General features: G+C 49.4%; 2 protein-coding genes across 2 annotated transcripts in view; both read left to right on the top strand.

Moving 5' to 3' along the window:
- USP10 (ubiquitin specific peptidase 10) overlaps positions 1–5,155 on the top strand; it is a 74,912-nt gene extending 69,757 nt beyond the window's left edge. Inside the window, exons 13-14 of the mRNA XM_045890639.2 lie at positions 824–889; positions 4,126–5,155. Coding sequence (XP_045746595.1) covers positions 824–889; positions 4,126–4,313 — 254 coding nt within the window. The 3' untranslated portion in view covers positions 4,314–5,155. The remainder of the gene's footprint in view (positions 1–823; positions 890–4,125) is intronic.
- The window catches only part of CRISPLD2 (cysteine rich secretory protein LCCL domain containing 2), a 130,066-nt gene continuing 112,051 nt past the window's right edge, over positions 867–18,881 (top strand). Inside the window, exon 1 of the mRNA XM_064581079.1 lies at positions 867–889. The gene's annotated coding sequence lies outside the window, so the exon portion shown is untranslated. The remainder of the gene's footprint in view (positions 890–18,881) is intronic.

Raw genomic sequence — 18,881 nt, 5'->3', positions numbered from 1 at the left:
GCCAGCTGAGAGCCACACACTGAGTCGTCTGCTGTTTTGCCTTGTCTGTCAGGGAATGGGGAGCACGCACCCAGCCCAGCGGGCATCCTGTGCCCCACGCTCTTGCATCTCCCCTCATGCCCAGAGTGACTGTTTGGACTGACTACACGGATTTTACTTACAGATCTGTTCTTGCTGGTTATGTGTGTTTTTGTGTCAGCTGCCACTTTAAATGCTTTCTAGAAAGAGAAATGAGCTGAGGGAGAACCAGAGGCCCTGGTGTGGGTTGTGGGTGGGGGATGAGAGGGGCCGGTGGTAACGGCGGTGACAGGGGTCCGTCTGCAGGTGTGCTACTCCTTCAGGGCGCCCCGGGGCCCCGGGGCCCCGAGGACAGGGCTGCCCGCCTGCCCAGCTGGTGGACCAGTGCTTCTTTGGAGAGACCATCTGACTCTCACACAGTGGAAGTTTTGTGGTCTGACTCATGTATAAAATATTTCAGTTCTTAGGTTTCCTGGGGCTATTTTGTTTTGTTGCAAAGTGGGCAGCGTTATTCTTTTCCAGTTGAGAATATCTGCTTCTAAGGGGCTTCTAGCATGAGCTCAGTGGGCTCAGTGTATTTCTTCTCTTTCTTCCCCACTGGTTGCTGGGGACGTGCGTGGCTGCACTGCCCAGCCGGCCCCCCAAGGGCAGGGCCTGCGTACATGAGGGGAGGCCGTGGGTTTTGTTTTCCTGGTCTGCCGGGTGGTGCATGTGAGTGGGGACTGTTGTCACCTCTGCTTCTGTCACTCTGAGCCTTTCTTCAAGTGCTTTTATAGACTACAGCTGTTGGTATTTTGTTTTTCAGAACTGCTTTCTCCAGGGGTTAAAAATAAGAATTTTAAATGCCACAGAACCTATAGGCTGTTTGCAGGTAAGTAAATTTGTCTCTTATTTCCTTACTAAAGCAGTGATAAAAGGGCTTATGCCCAGGCACAGTTTTACTATAATACCACCTAACACAGAGAATAGACTTCTCTACTGCTGTCCCTATGGGGCTCGCTAAGTCCATATATCTTTTGAAAATGTGTGTTTGTCCTGACAATCCGGTGCTTGAAATTCGACAGAATATCCTTTTGGCTCTAAGTGAATCCAGTTCTCGTTTAGCATCGTATCTGTCTTTGAATCAGAGGGGCAAGTGTGAGGCCACCGGGCTGGCAGTTTGAGGGTGCGACCTTTGCCGCGGCAGTCGCGGTGCCTGGGGGGGTGCTGCCTGTCGGGGCGGTACCGTGCAGCGGCCTCGTTAGGTCAGGAGAGCGGGTCCCACACGGATGCTCCGCCGGATGATCTCCTGCACTGCGCTGGCTCGCCCGGGCTCCTGGGCTGCCACACTCCGGCTCAGAGCCCTCCGAGGGGGGCGATGGCAACCCCAGCCCCAGAACTGGGGACCCTGACACCTCTTACCTCCTGGCCCAGCGCTTCCTGTGGCACCTTGTGTCCTTCCTTCTGCCTTCCTTTCTCTTTTATAGCCTGAGTCCTCTGGGCCTTTGAGGCTTTATGTCTCTTTTAGTAGTCACCGTTTGCAACAACTGCGTGTGCTTTCTGGCCTTTTTTATTAGAATTTTCTAACTGCTTTGTTATCCTTCCTTTTGTGCTGCCTTTGGTGAGCCTGTTTGTAATTTAAAATAACATGACCGTTCATTGACCCTCACACTTTTATTGAACCTTTCTGCTACTAGGTACCTTTTTTTTGTAGTATCTCATTTATTCCTCGCAGCTATCCTGAGAGATGTGTGGTGGTGTCCCCATCTTCCAAAACAAGAAACCCAAATTCTGAGAGACACACTCTCCGCTCTGATCCACGGTGGCATGGCCGGGCTTCACCCTGCAACCGCCGGTCCCTCCTGCGTGTTTAGGAAGTTGGGTTGGGCCCTGATCAGTGGGTGAGGTGTCTGCTGCACTGGGAGGGGTTTGGCCCGGTCGGGTCTTTCTTCCTGCAGCTCTGCCCTTGACTTTGTCTTCTCCCCCAAGGCAGCTGATCATGGGTCCTCCCCTGACAGGGTGGCCACCCACTCCTGCGGTGTCTCCAGCCCTTCCCTTGCCCTGCCTTGTCATGGAAGCCGTGCCACGTTGGCTGGCGCTCAGGCTCTGCAGACTGCCTCTGGGGCCGGAGGAGCCCTAGGGTCTGGCCCGCTCAGGGAGCTTGGCACCGAGGTCCCAGGGGGAAATGAAGTGCTGCTTTGCTGCCTCCCTGCTGCTCTGCCCCTCGAGGCCATTGCCAGGGAAGGCTGATGATCCAGGGCGAGGTGCAGGAATCCCCCGTCTCCTGCTCAAGGAGCCCCAGTGTGGTCCTGTTCCGCCTGCCGGCCGTGGCCCAGCATCTGAACTGGGGCTGTCACTTGCATTCCTGATTCCTCCTCTCACAGCTTCTGATCTCAGAAATGAGGGCACTGGATTCAGTTGATTGGAATTTTCTGTAAAAGGTGGGTAAGGAAGCACTTGGTGCAAATGATTTTGATTGCGGGACCGAGAGAGCAGATGAGTACGGTGCTGCCCAGGCCCGTTCAGTCAGGGGCTCACCTGCAGTCCTGGTGCACCTTCCTGGTCACGGGGCTGCCGCTTCCGAGACCCCAGCCGTGTGCCGTGCCTGCTCTGGAGGTTTTCGAATGGAAGGGTCTGGAAGGAAATACAGATGAGTTAAACCACAGGTCCTTTAAATCCCACTGATCGGTCACTTTATATAACTCTTGCCCAAGTCACATAGGTCTTGGGAAGATGCAGAACGAAAGCCCTAAAGCAGGTTTGGGGTCAGGGGGACTGCTCGTGTCGAGCCTCCTCCACGCCCTTGATGGCTGTTTGATCACTGTGACCAGCAGTGCCTGTGCTGGTCCTGCTGCTGGTTTCCTGCCTGGTTGGCCTGCAGTCTTCCGCCCTCGGGTGGCCAGTCGTGTTTGTCACGGGGATGCCCAGGGCTAGAGCCGTGGCGTCCTCTGAGCCCCCAGAGGCTGCTTTGCCAGAGGGGCTGTCCTCCCACCAGCGGTGGCCACAGGCCCGGAGCTGGCTGGGTCCTCCTGAGGAGTGACCACGGCCACCAGAGCCCAGTGATGTTCCCACCACCTAAGTACTGTGCCTCTCCACGTGCCTGTCCTTTTTGCCCCTGGTGGTGGCACCCAGCTCGCCCGGCCACATTGCTGGCCCCCCGGCTGTTTCCCTCACCCAGGCTCCTGACTGCTGCCTGGGCCCCTCGGCGCCCCTCCTCATGGAGGGGAGGATGCAGCCTTTGGCGTCTTTAGGTGACTCGACTGCAGCTTCCAGTGGTTGTGTGTTAGGCCTTTGACTAAAGCTTCTTGATTGAATTACAGAATTTTTTTTTAAATAGATAAAAACTGGTATTTTTTATTATTATTTTGGCATTATTTGTTAAGACCGAGAAAATTAGAACGTTTTTTAAAAGGAAAAAGGGTGATGACTAGTGCCGTGTTGGTGGGGCTGCCCACGTCACAGCCCTGCTGTCCCTCCCGAGATGGTGCGGTCCACTCACCGTAACGTAACGACAGTCACAGAAATGCTGGGGTTCTCGGTTTTTCATTGTTTTTTTCCACAAGCATACTCCTATGTCCCCAGTCCCTCTCTCTGTCCATCTTATTGTGATCAAATCCGCTAATTATTCCTTCTAGTTCAAGTATTTAGGTTTCTCTGTTTTTTCACCATTATGACCTCTTTGTCTGAGATTCAGATGCTCTCTTTAGAGCCGTCCAGAAGTAGGATTGGCTAGATCGAGGGCACGAGCGTTTTGGGTCTCTGGGTGGCGTTTCTGGGGCTTGGTCGGTGTGTGGGGCTGGGGGGTCTTTCGCGCTCTGTCCCCGTGTGCTCTCATCAGCAGTGGACACGAAATGGTGGGACAGCCCCACCGAGCTGGCGTCTCTTGTGTTTGTGAGGCATTAAACATTTTTAAAACCTCATTGAGATACATGCGTGTGACTTTATCTTGTAAACCGTGCGGAGTTTTTGATTATGTGACATAACTGTGTGTAGTGACGTACGTCTCTGTGTCCCGCCTGCCTCGGTGAGGGGTGTCACATGCAGTGGCCTTGGGGGCGAGTCAGGCGGGCGCCCTCGGCTGCTGGGGTGCGGTTCCCTCACCGGGGCGTCCGTGGGCCTCTCTTGCAGTGGTCTACCACCACGGCAGCAGTGCGACGGGCGGCCACTACACCACGGATGTCTTCCAGATCGGCCTCAACGGCTGGCTGCGCATCGATGACCAGGCGGTCAAGGTGATCAACCAGTACCAGGTGGTGAAGCCCACCGCGGAGCGCACAGCCTACCTCCTGTATTACCGCCGTGTGGACCTGCTGTAGCCGCCTGCGCGCTGTGTGCCCGACGCCCGCTTGCAGACACCGACTCCCTCTGACTTCCTCCCTCTCTTTAGCGGCTCTCTAGAGAGAAACTCTTCCTCCTTTGCAGAAATGGGCTAGAATGGAGAGCAGACGCCTCGGGGTTTGTGCGCAAGAGTTCGCGTTGACGTCTACCTTCCAAATCAAAATCATTCGGTTCAAACAGACTGTCGCTTGATTTAAGAAAATACACAAAACCCATGTTTCTGAAATAATGCTGATTCCTGAGTAAGAAGGGGGACTTGCATTTGATTCCCATTCTAATTGCTTAGTAGAATAAATCCTGCACCAGCAACACTTGTAAATTTGTGAAAATGAATTTTATCTTTCCTTAAAAAAATAAATTTTTTAATCCATCACACTTTCCTTCCCACCCTTTAGTTTTTGATAAACAATAAAAATGAGCCAGTTATCAGAGAAGAAATAGTTCTTACTGCAAAAGAAACGTAAATACAAAGAGTAAGTTGCTGGTTCCTAACAGGAAAAGTACATTTTAATAATTGTGCGATGAGAAGCTGCTTACGTACACAGTGCAGATCAGATGTTTGGAGTTAAGATGTTAGTCCACATAGATGGGTGATTGTAAACTTTATTGCTATTAAAAGATTTCAAATTGCATTCATGCCTCTGTGAACACGTAATGAACAATGGGCAAAATAATGAAGATTGACACTTCCCTAAGTCGCTCTGTTTAATTCTGCTGTCTGCTCTTCTATAACGCTGCGTCTCTAATTGTACACAGTTTAGTGATCTCTAGGAGTACAGAAGTTGTCGCCCATCAATAAAAATCACAAAGTTGGTTTAAAGCTGTGTGTGGTGTTTCTTTGACTGCAGATGCCTCTTCCTGTCGCTGGAGTTCCGGGGGGCGCGAGGCCACCCCCAGAATTACAGCGAGCCCTCTAACCAGATGAACCGAGACTCGGGTTGTGCTCGCTTAATATCTCCAATGTTAGTAACTAGTGATTTGGGGAGATGGAGTTTTTGAATCTTCCAGTAGCAGGACAGGGGAGGTAAAGTGTCCCTGCGCTGTTCTGGCCCCCACCGCGGTCAGCATTCCCAGAGTGGTGGCCTCAGATCACAGCTGAACATCATGCTGCTCGGGCATCTTGGCAGCGACTCGGCACTACCCTTGGGTTGTGGAAAGGAAGCCTTTCCAGACAGAAGAGTTGGGGAGGAGAGGGGCCACGTGCGGTCAGGCCACCCATAGTGGCTCTCGGGCCTGGGGGGCCCCCGCTTCCAGCCCGTGCAGACAATTCATGGTAATGTACTGGGATCCGCAGACAAGCAAGCCTTTTCCCCAAGCTCCTCTTTGAGCAGCTGGTGTTCTTAATCATCGCCTTGTGCCACCGCATTCATAGCTTACTCTTAAAGTCACAGTCCTAACACTGTCCACTTAGCCCACTCACCTGTTGTCACCCTAATCTGATTTGTTTGGCTGACTTATAGTTAGGCTCTTAGGAACACATGGTGTGTGGAGTCCAGATTCACTTTGGGGGAAGCAACCCCCTACCAGCAGTAACTCAGCCAAAGATGACATTGAGCTCTACCTTGGTTGGAGCACTTCGTTGAGCTCTGGGTGGTGATACTGTGATCCAGGTCGTGTCCTTGCTGTGCAAATGGCTTACCTCTCCCAGTACACACCTAGCCTCTAAACTGTGCTGGTCCTTCACCTCTAGCAGGGTCAGTGGCTCTGTCGCTGGACTGTCCCCTGTAAGTCGGACTGGGTGCCCTCTCAAGAACAAGGCCCTCTGATCTGAGAATGCCTTTTCACAGGAATCTGGAACAGGAGGTGAAAGAACATCCTTGTTGATACCTGCTTCCAAGTCTCAGAACACATCCTATGTGTCTAGATGAGAGAATGTCCCCTCAAGTACCATTGACGGGTTTCTACGGAATCTTTAGGTTGCTAAGGCATACATTTCATCTAGGCCAAAATCCACTGGAAACGACTGAGGTGTTGAGAAACTTTGAAAGATCTCAAGAGTGGCGGAGACGAATTAGTCCAGTGGGGCCTTGGGCATCTTGGTCCGTGTGCAACGTGTAGCAATACCACATTCCCTCTGGAGGTTGCTGCCCCGTATGGGAATCCGGACTTTTCAGTTCAGCCTTCTGGTAGCCAGCAAAGGGCTCCTCCGTTACCCTTTGTGTGCATACGTCCTTTGTTTAAGATAAGCGCTAGCTTTGTTTGAAGGAGGCGGCATGTGTAACCTTGCACCTAACACCTACCTCCTCAGATCGTAAGTGTGTGAGACAGGTGGAGCTCCCCTATTCTCTCTGCTTGGATCAGCACACCTGGCTGCAGACAAGAATATGTCGCAAGGGGACGTTGGCTCGGAATCAAGAGTTCTCATTTTGTCCCTGGAGTGAATAATTGGCCCCTGGATAGAGAACAAGATCATTGTAGCAAATCCAACATTTTCTAGGGTCCTAAGTGAATTGTTATCCACGTGTTATCTGTTCTTGAGATTTTGAACTCAGCGTTCAGTATTTTATGCTGCAATGTTTAGTATTTCTGTAAGTTTCATAGACTCTTTCCCAGGTTGTAGGTCATTTACACTTAGAACTTGGACCATTAACCTTGGTGCTGGGGATAGAGATTAAGTGATTTTCCTACATGAGCATATGACTTTGTCTTTATAGGCATCTTTTAAACCAATGTGAATGCTAGGGAACTGTTGGAAGTGTATTACAGGGAGGCTTTTCTTTAATGTGTGAATGATCACTAACATGACTTGGAAGTTCTCTTACAGGGAAGAATGTACCGAAGTTTATCTGGTTAGTGTGTTTGCCCAGTAGCCAAGAAAAGCGCACCCTGTACTGTGGGTTCCATTCCGAATGAGAAATGGTGGTCATCTCATCCATCGCCCTGTTTGTAATAACGCAGTTCAGTTGCCCAGGTGGCTTATGGAAGCATTCTGCTTTCATTTCTCAGCGCAGTTAGTCACATCCTCGTGGTCTGATTCGTGGGCCCCATGAGCAGGAACTTTATGATCAGCAGACGCACCTTCTTCTGTCTTTCCCTTCGTGGAAATTTCTGTTTATTGCTCCCATAGGCTGCTTGCATTTGACCAGGCCAACTGGTTAGGAAGCTAAGATTGCAGTCAAAGTGGGATGCTTTGGGTTAAGCAAATAAACCAGTGGTTTAAGTACTGCACAGCTGCCCAACCAACGTGCATTATCAGTGAGTTGCATTATCATTGTGGATATATGGATATCTCATGGTCTGTTTAGTTCCTCAGGACCGGACAGAATAGCCCCGGCTTTCCTGTTAATGCTTGTTGACTTTCCCTAGTGAAGACCGTGCTCATTTCACCAATTTCCTGAGGGTCACTGGACTTGGAAAACATTTAAAAATGTGACTTTTAAAAAAATAGCTAGTGACCAGCAAGACCACATGCTCACAGCCAACTCTACACGGGACATCATGTTTTTCATTTAAAACCAGTCAAGTACATTGCTAAGCTGGCATGGCTTTTCTTAAGCCAGCCTTTTCTCTTGCTTGCTAGGATTTTTTCCTTAAGTGTTGGTATTCATCTTCTGGACTAGCCCTTCCCATCTTATTTATATCTTTTGGAGAAAAATTTATTTGCTTGAAACATGAAATTGACCTCATAGCCCGGCTTCACTCTGTGGGGATGTTTGTTATGAATTTTGAGGAGTAAACGATGAACCAGCACCCAAGTGCTTCGTCCCCTGGCGCAGTCTTTCACTTCCTTGTCTGCGTGCCCCCCCAAGGAGGGGCACCCCGGGGTAGCTGGTGAGGGGGCGGGGAAGGGGGGCCTTCCTCCAGAGGATTTGTTCCGTGCGGTTCTCTCTGAGTTGCACACGCATTCTGTTTCTCAGACTTGGTTGTCTCTTGCCGTTCGCTGGTCGTAATTGGGATCATTTGCTAAGTCCTGATTTGCTGAACACGAGCATTTTGTCAAGTCATCTTTCCTTGGAGAAATAACGGTCAAGCACGCTTTTAAATCGCTGTGTGTGCATGAAAGGAAATGCACTCGGTCCTGATGGCCATGGTATTTGTGCAGTGCTGTGTTCCAGCTGTAGGACTCCACGCCGAGTGATAGTGCTGAAGATACTCTCATTTGTTTATAGACTCTACTTTCTTCGAGATTCCCATTTAAGGGCTTGCCCTTTGTCTTATTTGTCATTTGTTGGAGAAGTTTCTTGTTTGTTTTCTAACAAAATATTGGGGTAGCTTCGTTTACTCAACGAAATAAAAGTGTACATTTGAAGAGTTCCCGGACGGGCTTAGGAATGCCCATGTTGCTCACAGCACATTTGGGAACCAGAGAAACCTCAACACTGGTTTTGTCCTGTCTTTTTTTTTTTTTAGCATTTTGACGCACCGGGAAGGTGTTTTGGTCTCTGCTGCCCGGCCATCTGCATGGTTTTTTCAGTGTTCGGGATCACCCAAGATTCTGGGATTGGGTCTGGTGAATGGACGTTGGGTTTCCCCGCTGTCCTTCAAAGAAAGCAAACCTCTTCGTGTATTTTCTGAAAATTTTGGGATTCTTTTTGTGATTTAAGAAAAAACTGTTTCTCTGCTTTAAAAAAAGACTGAAAGCCCCTTGTGTAAGATGTGGATTCACTTGCTGACCTGAGCACTGACCCTCCTCATTCATTCGCTGGACCTCTGCACCGGAGCTGTGTGTCTGTTGGCGCAGGGAGCCCTCTATTGACGGCTGTCTAGGTAGCCTCTGACCCCTGCAGGGCTGGACGTGCTTCCTGCTTTCTTTCACCACATGCAGCTTGGAGTGGCATCCTCCCGTGCGCTCCGGAGAATAAGCTGGTGCCCCAGCTTCCCAGCAGATGCCCACCCTCCCACCTGAGGCCCGCACGTGAGCCCTCCGAGCGGGTGATGCAGTGACAGAAGATGCGTTCTCATTTTGGAAAGGTGTAAATTAACTTGGCAGTGAGTAACATGTGCTTTCTAGGAGGCTGTCCCATTTCCTGTGGCTTTAAATGCACCCTGCCGCCCAGTACGAGAGGCGCGGACTTAGATGGAGCCGCCATCTGGGCTGCGGACGGGGACCCCCCCCCCCAAGGTGCCGGGACTAGCACGTCTCCGCAGCGTCCTCTGTGGTCCCCCTTGGGTGCTCCTGCTTGCCGTGCCCTCAGCACCTCTCTCCGGCATCCCCGCCTGCCCTCCCTCTCAAGCACACAGATTCTCCTTTGGCGCAGGGCTTGGTTTCGTTCCTATTTAAGATGTCCGTGGTAGCTCAGACTTGCTGGGGACCAGGCCTGCTTCTGAGCTCTTTGCAGGCGGTTGGCCCTCTGGCGCCCCCTTGAGTATGTCTGTATCTGCCTTGTGTGGCTGGGGAGTTGGCACCAGTGGGGCTGGCTCCAGTCTGTGCTGTGTGCAGGTGCTCCCGGCCCCGTCCCTGCGGCCTGCCCTGCTTTACTGAGCTCAGCCCCCAGGAGTAAACTGGAGTGGCAGAGGCCCGTGGATATTGCCGCAGAACGGAAGGGAACATGTGCGTGAGCTCTCCATGCTTGTAGCGATTAAAACAAAAGCAACAAAGTAACGACGATAAAAAGGGTACTGAGGCCACACAGCCTGTTCCCAAACTGCCCTGCACTAACCAGTTGCTGACCTTGGGGAGCTGGCCCAGCATCTGGTCGGAAATGGCCAGGGGTGACACTGCCACGTTGCATCAGGGACAGGATTAGGCCGGTTAATAGATGTGCTCTCCCAGCATGGCCCTGGGGTCAGCAGCCCCGGACGCTGATAGCCCTCCTGGTGTCATTGCAGGGCTGCCGGCTGGGGCCTCGTTGCTCATAGCTCACCTTTGCACTTCTGCCTTTGACCTGCCTCCCACTTTGACTCTGCTTCCTTGGTCCCTCATCTGAATTCTGCCGTCTTGTCCGTTTTGGATGCTTCTGTTCAACCCAGACAGCTGGGCGGGGTCTCCTGCTGGTCACGGCCCACCAGGGTGGAGAGATGTTTGCGGCTGGCTAGATTTCCACTAAAAAAACCAGCGTGAGTGGGTGGTGGGCAACCCCATCACAGACTGCCTCGGGGAAGTCGTCCTGAACTCCGTCGGAAGTTTATTGTCCCCACTGCCTTTCTTTGGTTCAGAGGCAGAGTCAAGGGCCGGCTGCACACATGCCTTGGGTTTTATTTTTTTATGTCTACTCTTCTTTATAGCTCTAAGGGGACTTAAGAAAAAAAAAAAACAACAACTCAGGGTCACTCGAGTACAGGAAAAATAAACCAAAGACTAGTCCAACCAAAGATTTGTTTTCAAATAAATAAAGATCTTCAACGCAACACTTACGACAAGAAGAAAGCACGCATTTCGTTCTATAAACACAGCTGTTTAAAATGTGCTTTAGTTCTGTTTTGGGACCAATTAAGGGCACAGAAGGGGTGGTGAGGCTGTGGGAAGGGAGAGGAGATGCAGGGGAGGAGAGAGGGCGGAGGAGAGGGGTACGGGCACCGAGGCTGGCAGGGGCATGGGCCCAGGGGTGCTGACCATGACTGCGGGTCATAGCGCTGGGCTGTGGTGGTCGCCACCAGCCGCTGCAACCAGCTTCCTTAGCCCTAATCCCCTAATCTCTGCAGGTAAGAGCCTCACCCATCATGATTTCTCCTGGAAACAGCTTATTTGAATTCTGGAAGTCTCAGTGTCTGAAGAATGGTTTGCATTTTAGAAACTGATTTTAGAAATTTGGCGGTGTCCATCTCCTTGGCCCGCAAGCACACTCATTGTTCACAAGCAAGTGGTTGCCTGATTTCTCTTCTTGGGGCACGGAGTTGTTTCTGTCCCCAGTGCCCAAAGAACCCACGTTTACTCTGACTCCTGAGTGTTCTCCCACAACCAAACCCTTCTAGTGTGTTGGTGTCAGTCCTAACGGTGGCCGTATATAATAGGAATCAAAGGGAAAATAAAATTCACCGAAAAAAAATGAGAATCAATGGGGTGGACGGCTCCCCGGTCAGAGCCTCAGTGTTCTCTTCCTGGAGCGGTGGCCCCAGCAGGACCTCCTTGCAGGGTCTGGCAGGCGCATCGCTGGCCCACTCTTGCCCGGACTGGATGGGATTAAGTCATGGCTCAGGACTTGCACTGCAAGCCGGCCCTTTTGAAGTGACCTCCCGGCCCACTGAGCAGATGACCCACACTACATCTTTCAACACTGCCCCCGCCGAGTGCGGACACCCCTGAGCAGGTTTGCGGCTGGTTGAGCAGGAATTGGGGGGGCAGGCCCCCCTTTCACGGAAATGATGAGCTCTCCCAGGCGATGGTGCCAGAGCAATAAAATCTTGGGGTGGGGGGAGCGTCAACTCCAGACGCCTCTGTGCTTTGTTGCGACGGCCGTGGTTTGGAAAATATTGAGAAAGAGAACCAAGTGGCTACCGTGAGTCTACATGTTCATATGGTTCGTGTTTGCCTTGGAATACCCGAAAACCCAGCCCTTTAATTTCACTTGAGTCAAAGTGATACATTGACTGAAATGTCCCGTCCTACTTAAGTGGGGGCGACGGCCAGGCTGTGCGGCACTGGAGAGGGAGGGAGGGCTCACTCGCGGCAGGGCGCATCGCCTGGAAACGTGCCGCTCTGTGGCTTCTTGCCTATTCACACACCCATGTGGACGTGTTGAGCTGCTCCAGCTCCCCAGGGCTCCCCTGGGCTCTCAGGCTGGACACTGTGGGCACGTGGGGCCTCTGTGGCCCGGCCATCCCGTGCATCGCAGGGGGCTTAGCATCCGGCTTCCAGAACCCCTTCCTGCTGTGACACCCCCACATGTCTCTCTCCACGGCCCCAGTCACCCCTGGGCAAGGACTGCTGCCGGAGACAGTTTTGGCTGTTTGGGACTTCCTGTAAATGCCATCACAGGGTATGCACTCTTCATGTCTTCTTTTACCTGATGTTATTTCTCTAAAATTAACCCACACGGTGGTTGGTTCCAGTCGCTTGCCCCTTTTCATCACTGAGTAGTATTCCACGGTGTAACCGGACCGCGGCGTATGGGTGCATGTGTTGTTGATGGAGGGGTGCCCAGAGCTCTGCAGAGTCTCCTCCTTGTCTTCCATACGTGTGTGCGCTTGTTTCTCCGGGGTGTGCACTCGGGAGGGGAAGTGCAGGGTCTTAGGGTAGGCCTGTGTTGAGCGTTTGTGGACAACGCCACACAGTTTTCCAGAATAGTTATACCGATCTTTATTCCTCCCTGCCATGAGAGAGGATGCCAGTCGTGGGAGCTCTCGTCCCGATTTTAAACGCGCTGCAGGGTTAACGCAACCCTTCTGATGTGCTCAAAGTCACTTTGTGTTGAAATTCACAGTAGGAGGATTTAAGGTCACAGGAATATATCCAGAGTGTGCCAGTTTTAATAATGCTGTGTCCACTCCCAAGTTATTCTCCAAAGGATAAAGTCTCATAGCTCAGAACAACATAAAACCCTTTTCTTCCTGTTTACCATTTTTTGAAGGCGTGCTGAGTAATCGGATGCCAGGCTAACCAGGTGACACTGAGTCTTGACACACATCTTCCTAATCCTTAGGGGTGGTGGGGCAGGATTCGTCCCGTTCGAAAACAAGGAAAATAAAGCTTAGCTAGCGGGGCTTTGCAGAGTCCCCACATTCGGTCCGTGGTGGCATAGCTCGTCTGTCCTGTGCTTGACTCCCACCCCGGTGTCACAGCCTCTGGGGGATGGGCAGAGAGTGGTGTCTGCTTACCGTGGATGAAGTTTGCATGAGTGACAAGGCCGGCCAGCTCACCATCCCACTGCCCACGAGGAGGGCGGCCCCACCCATCTCCTGTGCCTACAGCTTTCCCAGAGGGGCCCACGCCGATGCTCGGGTAGCTGCACCACCCCTTTCAGAGACACACTTGCCACCCTCAGAGCCAGTTCCCAAAGCCCAGGGCAAAACCCTAAAAGCAAATAACCCTCGTCTAAAACCATCACCACTGCTTGTCTTTGTAGGTTGCTTTTTAAAATCTATCTGTATGTGTATTCCGAGTTTTCCCCAATGGGTGTTTTTTACTTTCTAAGGTTATTTAATTTTTTTTAAAGGTTTTATTTATTTATTTGACACACAGACAGAGCACACAAGCAGGTGGAGAGGGAGAGGAGAAGCAGGCTCCCCGCTGAGCAGGGAGCCCAGTGTGGGACCCCTTCCCAGGACCGTGGGATTATGACCTGAGCTGAAGGCAGATGGTTCACTGACTGAGCCACCCAGGTGCCCCTTTCCTTTCTAAGTTTAAAATACTTTGTCTTGAGCTTGAGTTGCCAGCCCAGGATGGCTGGAGCCCCCCGCCGTCCTCCGCTTCCTGAAGACAAAGGGTCCTGGTTCCCCAAGACCTGCAGTTTGGTTTTGTTGCAACCCAAGGGGCTTCTTTTGATTCCAGTAATTGAGGAGCACATCTGCCAAGTCTACACCCTCTTGGAATTCAAGTCCCGGTTTGAGAAGGACCATGGGATTCACTGTGTGCATCCGAAGCGCAAGTGTCTAATTGCACGTTTCAAATATGGGGCGTGCGAGCCTCCTGGGCATCGTGTGCCATTCTGTTGGGATGAGCTCAGCACAAACAAAGCCTAAACTTAAGGATTAAATTCTCCTTTAAATACTTATGGGTTTCCAACTTCTGGGGAAAGTATGCCTGGGAAAAATATCTTTGGGGTTTCATCAAACACTTGGAAAGTAATCTGAAAAATTTTCCAAACCCTGGATGGTTCCAGCCTGAATCCTAATTGATACTTAATAACTATGTCTATAGGGGCTTTGCCAGTCTATTCTTAGTACTGTAAATGGATAAGGAGACATCTGTACTGAGGATTTGTACTGGTACAGATGGGGTCTGAGGGTCTCGCTGCCCTGGCCAATCTCTCCATCATCATAAACCAGCCTCCCCCACTACCAAAAAAAATACTTGCCTGAAGTCACTATTAACCAGTACCAGAATCAGATCTTGGGTCAGTTTCAAGTGTATTTATTCATTCTTCAAACCATTATTGAGCACCAACTCCATGCCAGGTATTTAAATTTGGTTTGTAGTTGCGGGGAGATCAGAAGTGAAGGGAGGTGAGAATTTGGACAACTTTGAATTTTGACCATTTTGATGAGTTCACGGTCATTGGGAGGACGCTGGGCCCAGGGAGTGGGAAGGACGCAGCGTGAGTGCTCGGGTCACAGGACAGGAGCTGGGGGTGGGAGAGCCCAGAGAAGGGCAGACTGTGCAGGGTGAGTTCAGTCTTACTCTTTCTCAAAATTTTTTTCTGTCTTCTGGGTCCTTTGGTTTCCACATGTTTCAGCTTGCCTCTGTCTACAAAAGGTGTGCTGGAATTTTGTTTGGAAATGTGTCAAGACTTAGAGATCAGTTTGGGGAGAATTTGTAACTTAATTACATTGAATCTTCCGGTCCATCCATACACACAGTATCTCTCTCACTTTATTTAGGCCTTTTTAAAAATTTCTTTCATTGGCACTTGATGAAACCTACAAGTTATGTACAAGTTTAGTTAGATTTATACCTAAGTATTTCATTTTGGAGGAGCAATTGTACAGGGTATTATTTTCAGGATTTCTGCTATTAGTTATCTATTTGTGCTATTAGTTGTTTAATCAGAAATATGATTGAATTTTATATGTTGACCTTATATCCTGTGGCCTTGCTAATCTCATTAATTCTATCCATTTATAGGTTACTTAAAATTCTCTACATAGATGATGATGTATGCAAAGGGGGATAGTTCTTTTTCTTCTTTTCTAGTCTGTATGCTAGTGATTTCCTTTTCTTGGAATATCTCACTGGTTAGGCCTTCCAGTAAAATGTAGCAAAGGAATATGGTAAGAATATATATACTTGCTTTGTTTCCAGTCTTAAGGGAGGTAATTTGGTCTTTCTTCATCAGTTATAATGCTAGCTAAGGAATTTTTGTAGATGTCCATTGTCAAATTAAGGAAGTTCCCTTTTCTATCAGTTTTCTGAGCATTTTTGTCATGAATGGATGTTGAATTTTGTCAAATGTTTTTCTGCACCAATTTTGATATGATCATGTGTTCTTTCTTTTTTAGTCTGTTAATATGATGGAGTATGCTGATTGAGTAAATACTTTTTTAAAAATAAAATTTAAATACTTCACAGCCATGCATTCCTGGGATAAACACCATTTGGTCATGGTATATTTTTTTATATATTGCTGGATTCAATTTGCTAATATCTGTTGATGATTTTTGTGTCTATGTTCCTGGTCTGTACACATTTCTTGTACTGTCTGCATATGGTTTGGGTATCAGAATAATACTGGTCTCATAAAATGAATTGATAAGGATTTCTTCCTCTTTCATTTTCTGCAAGACACTATGTAGGATTGGTGTTGTTTCTTCTACAAACATTTAGTACAATTCACCAGTAAAACCATCTGGGCCTGAAGATTTCTTGTTTGGAAAGTTTTTTTTTAATTTTTATTTTTTATTTTTCAACCCGGGACGTGAACCCATGACCCTGAGATCAAGACCGGAGCTGAGATCAAGAGTCAGATGCCTAACTGACTGAACCATCCAGGTGCCCCTGGAAGGTTTTTAACAACAAGTTCAATTTCTTTAGTAGATAGAGGACTCTTGGATGGTCTGTCTCATCTTGGATGAGTTCTGGTCATCTGTGGTTTATCAGGAAACTTTCTCATTCATCTGTGTTGTTGAGTTTATATGCACAGAGGTGCTCAAACTATTAACTTCATTAGCCTGTTAGTGTCTGTGTGGTCTGGTCATAGCTCCTTTTTATTCTGGATATTGGTTTTGTGTGTCTTCCTTCCTCTCTCTCTCTCCTCTCTCTCTCTTTTTTGATCAGTCGTGCTAGAGGTCTGTCAAATTTTGTTGGTCTTTTTGAAGTACCAGTTTCTGGTTTCATTGCTTTCCTCCATTTTTCTGTTTTCAATGTCATTGATTTTTGCCTCTCACCTTTATTATATCCTTCCTTGAGCTTGCTAACAGAGCGTGACTTATCCAGGGAGCGAATGCCCTTGGGTCGAGCATGCACAGCCGGGAATCTCTATTTTTTTTAAGATTTTATTTATTTATTTGACAGAGAGAGAGACAGCAAGAGAGGGAACACAAGCAAGGGGTGTGTGAGAGGGAGAAGCAGGCTTCCCGTGGAGCAGGGAGCCCGATGTGGGGCTCAATCCCAGGACCCTGGGATCATGACCTGAGCCGAAGGCAGATGCTCAACGACTGAGCCACCCAGGCGCCCCGGGAATCTCTATTTTTAATATTAATAGTAAGCACCATTGCTCCTTAAATACGTACTTGCACCCTGACCCTTGGGCACTCACCAGTTACTAAGCACCTGATGATTCTCTCATGTGTCTGCCCAGCAGCCCTGTGCGGTGGAGGGCTTACTGTCCTCATTTACAGGCATGAGGAGGGAGAAGGGCGGTGACTTTCCCTGGGGCACACAGCAAGGAAGTGCTATGGCAAAGATTCAAACACAGCCCTTTTTTTATGGTGCCTCTTAGTCAGGATAAATTAAAAAAAAAAAAAAAAATTCCGAAGTCTCCCAGGTGAACACAGCAGGCTAGCTTACCTTTGCTGACGTACTTCCAGAATTTCAGTCGGTGGCCCGAGCTCCCGTTTCCTACTGACTCATTGGCCCATCCGCCTCCATGTGTGAGCAGGCACTCCACAGCGACCTCAGATAGAAGCAAAGTAGCCAGGGCTCAGATGACTTTAATTTATTGGTGAGAAATGTTAGTAAAGAACAGTTAACCTTGGAAAGTTTGTACGTTCCGTTTTGATGAAGAATTCTGGGAAGCCGGAGACGTCCTTCTGTGGAGAAAGCTGCCATTTTCCCCACCAGAGTTGGCTCTTTCTCCAGATGGAGCAAGATCACGTCACTCATGGGAACTTTTTAACCTTTCCTTCCGCTGACCTGTTCCAGGCTCGGTCAGCAACACTGACTCAGAGAGGTCCGACTCTAAGGAGTTGGAAGCAGAAATTTCCCTGACTCCGTCATTTGGATGAATCTCAGGAACAGGTCACAGGGGGGCTGCCCCTCGACCTTCCTGAGGCTGTGGGGGTGTGCACTTCGTTTGCTGCTCACACACTTGTTCAGCTGCTGGAGGTCGATTTGGTTGCTGTCAGTAAATAGATGCTTCCATCTGCCCTCGGTTCATAGTGCGCACGGACTGTGCAGCTATAACGTGTGGACTGTTTAACGGGGGTTTCCTTCTGCTCCAAGTTCACGGGATGCAGCCATCGTCCTACATTTAACAGGGCCTTGGCAGGGTGCTGGGGGGAGCCTCCTGGCTTGCATGCGAATGCCCCACCAGGCTCTCCCTCCTCTCTCTGCTCTGCAAGATCCCCTCCATATGTTTTCCTTCGCTCCCTCTGTCCCTTCCTCTCTTCCTTCTTTTTTTTGTTCTCCTCGTCCCTCCCACTCATTTTTCTTTCACTTTCCTGTTTTGCACATTTCCCTCTGAAGTAATACATGCTCACTGTAAACGTTTTTGTTAGTCATGGAACAGAAGAAAAGAACTACCCCCATAATATCATCATCCACATGAGTGTACATTTCTTTCCCTTTTTTTTTCCCAAGATTTATTTTTAGAGACAGTGAGAGAGCACATGAATGGAGGGAGGGGCAGAGGGAGAGAGAGAATCCTCAAGCAGACCCCCCACTGAACATGGAGCCCAACACAGGGCTCGAATCTGGGACCCCAAGATCATGACCTGAGTCAGCTCAGGAGTCGGATGATCAACTGACTTAGCCCTCTAGGTGCCCCTGACTGCATATTTCTTTTTGGCCTTTTTATATTCCTTTTATATATTTAGGATTTCTTTTTTTTATATAATTTTTTTTTTTTAAGATTTTATTTATTTATTCATGAGAGACAGAGAGAGAGAGAGAGGCAGAGGGAGAAGCAGGCTCCCAAGGAGCAGGGAGCCCGATGCGGGACTCGATCCCAGGACGCTGGGATCATGACCTGAGCCGAAGGCAGACGCTTAACCATCTGAGCCACCCAGGCGCCCTCTTTTTTTTTTTTTTTAAGATTTATTTATTTGAGAGAGAGAGTGTGTGTGAGCGGGGGAGGGGCAGAGGGAGAGGGAGGAGAATCCTCAAGCAGTCTCCCTGCTGAGTGCGGAGCCCAAGGCAGGGCTCAATCCCAGGACCCCCAAGATCATGACTTGAGCCAAAATCAAGAGTTGGCTGCTTAACTGACTGAACCACCCAGGCACCCCTATATTTAGGATTTCTTTATATATTTAGGATTATACGCTTGATATGATGCTGCTCTCCTGTATTTTTGCCTAGTATATTTCAGTAGCTCCCCCGCCCCGCTGCCTGGGGCCATGGAAAGAACCATCATTTTTTGTGGTTGTTCTAGGGATCCTGGTGTGCATCTTTAACTTATTGCAACCTAGTTAGGGTTACTATTGAATTACTCCAGAAAAATGCAGGGCCCTTGCAACAGTATATTTCCACGTATCCCTCCCCCTGACTTTGGGCTCTTATAGTCCACACACTGTAAGCCCCACAAGGCAGTGTTACAGTATTTGCTTTAAACAGTCCAGTTTATCAATCTGTTCGT

Source organism: Mirounga angustirostris, unplaced genomic scaffold (genome assembly GCF_029215605.1).
Source record: "Mirounga angustirostris isolate CCGP_5_RB_7025 unplaced genomic scaffold, mMirAng1.0.hap1 SCAF_16, whole genome shotgun sequence".
Lineage (NCBI taxonomy): Eukaryota > Metazoa > Chordata > Mammalia > Carnivora > Phocidae > Mirounga > Mirounga angustirostris.
The sequence above is the reverse complement of the archived record's forward strand: the minus strand, read 5'-3'. Positions and strand labels throughout refer to the sequence as shown.